We start from the raw sequence: 3,534 nt of genomic DNA on the forward strand, positions 1-3,534 counted from the left end.
GCTTTTTGCCAATGCAGGGTCTTGTGATGAAGCTAGACTTTGAAAAGGCTTTTGACAGAGTTTACTGGGGATGCCTCTTCCAAGTGTTGATGGGTTTTGATCAGAGATGGATCTGATCCTGTTTAGCCAGATTTGCGGTGTTGGTGAACCTACTAAGATGTTCCAAAGTGGCAGAAGGCAAAGAGATTGGGGCTGATCATCCTATTAAAAATAGGTATTCATCGAATCAGTTAGGCTCAGAGCTATTGGGGGGCACCATACCCAATTGTCTTACTAATGAAGCTAAGGAAGCCAGCACACTCTTTTATTTAAGAGCTACTCTAAAAAAGATTGAGATTTGGTGTGAGCTTGCCGTGGGCACTCGTGGACGTTGCACAGGAAAGACCCCCCTGAAACCTAAAGTCTGAACTTGCGGTGGGCATATTTTAATATACCTTTTTTATTCCGGAAGCTGCGGAATGCCTGCTCATAATACAGGTAAATGGTTAAAGCATTCAATCCCAATAAAGATATGTTATAGTAAAGATTCTTGCCCATGTGGTCGAGGGTTATATATATATATATGCTGTTTATGTTATAAAATATTGTTTGTTTTTTTTTTATTACGGTTTAAGGGTTTAAGGGTTTAGGGTTTTAGGGGTTAGGGTTTTAGGGTTTAGGGTTTAGGGTTTAAAGTTTAGGGTTTAATGGTTTTAGGGTTTACGGTTTAGGTTTTAGTGTTTAGGGTTTAGGTTTTAGGTTTTAGTGTTTAGGGTTTAGGGTTTAAGGTTTAGGATTCAAGGTTTTAGGGATAAAGCATCAGGGAGATAGATGTTTGGGTGTATATTCAACTTTCTTTGGGTGTAAACAATGTGAGGTTATGGGTTTATATTTGGTTTGATGTTTTCCTTCATATTATAGTACCTGTAATTCAGACATTTTGAATACAGCAGAGAGAGTTTAATTATTGAAAGAAATTTTAAAATAAACTGGATTATAATTGGCAATTTTTTACAGCATGTGTTCAATTTGTTACAAGACTATATAACATTTACATTAATCAGTGTCAATATCCTTAGAATCTATTTGACAATATGGACTCAATAACAATGAGGATGGCTTTGACAGTCTTATTGCATTACTTCCCTTAATGACTTCAGCTTTGTCTTAATTCATTTCATGGAATAGAATCCGGAAAGCATATTCTACTCTAAAGTGGTCCACCTCGTCCTACAGTTAAAAAGGATATTCTGTTTAATCAACCATGTTAATTGAGTAATGTAATACAGAGTTATTTAATTTTAAACACATTTACCTGGGTCCAATTGTCCCACTCATACTTCCGCCTTTTAATGTTTTCGGGCTGAAATATCTCAAGTCACTTCATTACGTAGATAGCACAGTCCTAGCTGAAAACAAAGAAAATAAATTGCAAATTACATATAGGAAAGTTTAATTTTCAGAGTGAAAGATTTATACCTTGTCTTTTGGCCCGATATGTTAAGGTATGGTGGTTCAATTTCCTTGTCCTTGTCCCTTGTCTTCAGAGGTGCCCCCCAGCATATACTTTAATTCGTGAAATTACATATCCCTTAAAACGCAAAACAAATCAGTAATACATAAATAATTTCAATAAAGGGATACACCCAAAGGAGCATAAAGTTACACCTTATATTGAACAGAAATACACCCAACTATTAAAATACAGAACACAGAACCAACTTACAATGAATGTATTTAGGGCAGTTCTCTCATCGGATGGAGATTTCGTGTGGTATAGGTCGACTATATAAAATTTTTGCTTTCTTGTATCAGCCAACCATAACCACCAATGTTGTGAATGGCAAACAGGTGCAAAAATCTGAAATATGTTCAGATTGAACACTGTTTTAGTTTATTTGGCACATAAGTAAAAAATGGTAATAAGAAATTTTAGAAATGAAAACTTACATAACGATGTGATGCTAATTTTTTAAGGTCCAAGAAGGGTATAAACATTGGGTAGTCTTTCACCCTGAATGGCTTATTGTTTTTAGGCTGTAAGAATACCCCTTGTGGATGATTTCCAAGGGCCATGTTCTGCAAAAATTACAAACCACAAAATGAATACAGAAAATACACCCAAATGAATCTAGAAAATACACCCAAATGAATAAACAACTTACACCTAATGTAACACAGAAAATACACCCAAATGAACACATAAAATACACCCGATTTAAGACAGAAAATACACTCAAAGGTATGTAGAAAATACACCCAAAATTCGTTGAATCAACCCTTACCACAATATCAGGGGGGAGACAGTATACTTCTTCTTGAAACCTTTTAATCTTTTGCTGGTTTAGGATGAAGCACATGACAGAGACAATCTAGAAAAAGATGCCGAAATCAGTTTTACATCAATCAGGATTGCAGTTAATTTTGGTGATAAAAACATTAATGTTAATGTAATATTACCTCAGCTTCTATATGCGTTTCAGGTGCGAGTGATGCAAGGTGGAGTTTTGACAAAATGTATCTATCTTGGGCTTGGAGTGTGCAGACGGTGTCAAACTCATTAGTTAGTCCATCTGCATGTTTCTTCACTCGTATGGCCCAGAGGTAGCATTTCTCTTTCATGTCAGAAGTATGTTGATTCGTCCTCGCAGGAGTTTCAAAATTCTCGAAACTCTCTGTGCCACTCTCCTTTGGAATTTGTGGACTTTTTTCTTTTGTTGTCACCCCACCACTTGCAATTTTTTGTACCAGATCCCCTAATTGTTCTAGCAGTTTTAGGATTTCTGGAGTTTTTGCCCTCCCTCCATCTTGCGTTGACGCTCCCTCCTGTGTTGCTGCTTCTTCTTGGCTTGAATCAGTCAAGCCAAGGCTAAATGATGGCATCGAATCTGTTTTAGGAACATACGATGCTGTCCATGCCATCATCATCAGCACAGCAGCGTCTTCTGGGGTTGGATTACTACGTGATCATGTATAACGTATTATAAGAATAAGAATATACGAATGATAACCAAACATTGATTTTACACTGATGAACTTACATTTTAGATAGAGCTGGGGGAAGCGTGGATGTGCTTTTTTCAAGTTGTTGGGGGGTTCAGGAGTGCTGCACGATTACATAAAATTAATCATGTTATAAAAAAAACTAGTCAGGGATCAATCGTGAAAATATACACCCCAACAGGTGCAATATACACCCAAACTGTAACCAAATACACACCCAAGACTATTTCTTACCTTTTTGTAGTTCCTTCAATTTGTAGCACAGGGGTTGGTTCATTTTCTATCTCAGGTGTTTCTTCAATTTTCGGCATAGTGGTTGTTTGGGACAGTGATAGACAAACTTGAATCGGAACTCTAAACAAGATGAAAATTAAAAGGTTAACAAAGCCTCCGAAAATAAAAAGGTTATAAGGTTGAAATTTTCTTGAAAAACTCACATTGCAAGCGCTTCGGACTGTGTCTCTTCCCTCACAACCATCATATTCTCTTCAGCCGGCTCACTGGCTGACTCTTCAACCAGACTCAACCTAAAATACACCCTAAGAAAGTCAA

At 36.8% G+C, this 3,534-nt stretch overlaps 1 protein-coding gene across 1 annotated transcript; it reads right to left on the reverse strand.

Annotated features, from left to right (window-relative positions):
- Positions 1 to 1,352: 1,352 nt before the first annotated feature.
- On the reverse strand, positions 1,353 to 2,907 carry LOC148576055 (uncharacterized). The gene is made up of 4 exons (XM_088502665.1): positions 2,440 to 2,907; positions 2,265 to 2,351; positions 1,930 to 2,058; positions 1,353 to 1,388 (listed from the first exon to the last, which is right to left on the reverse strand). The coding sequence occupies exons 1-4, from the start codon at positions 2,905 to 2,907 to the stop codon at positions 1,353 to 1,355; spliced, it is 720 nt and encodes a 239-aa protein (XP_088358791.1).
- Between the last annotated feature and the right edge of the window lie 627 nt (positions 2,908 to 3,534).

The sequence above is a fragment of the Arachis ipaensis genome, chromosome B1 (assembly GCF_059453495.1).
Source record: "Arachis ipaensis isolate K30076 ecotype BB chromosome B1, ASM5945349v1, whole genome shotgun sequence".
Taxonomy (NCBI): domain Eukaryota; kingdom Viridiplantae; phylum Streptophyta; class Magnoliopsida; order Fabales; family Fabaceae; genus Arachis; species Arachis ipaensis.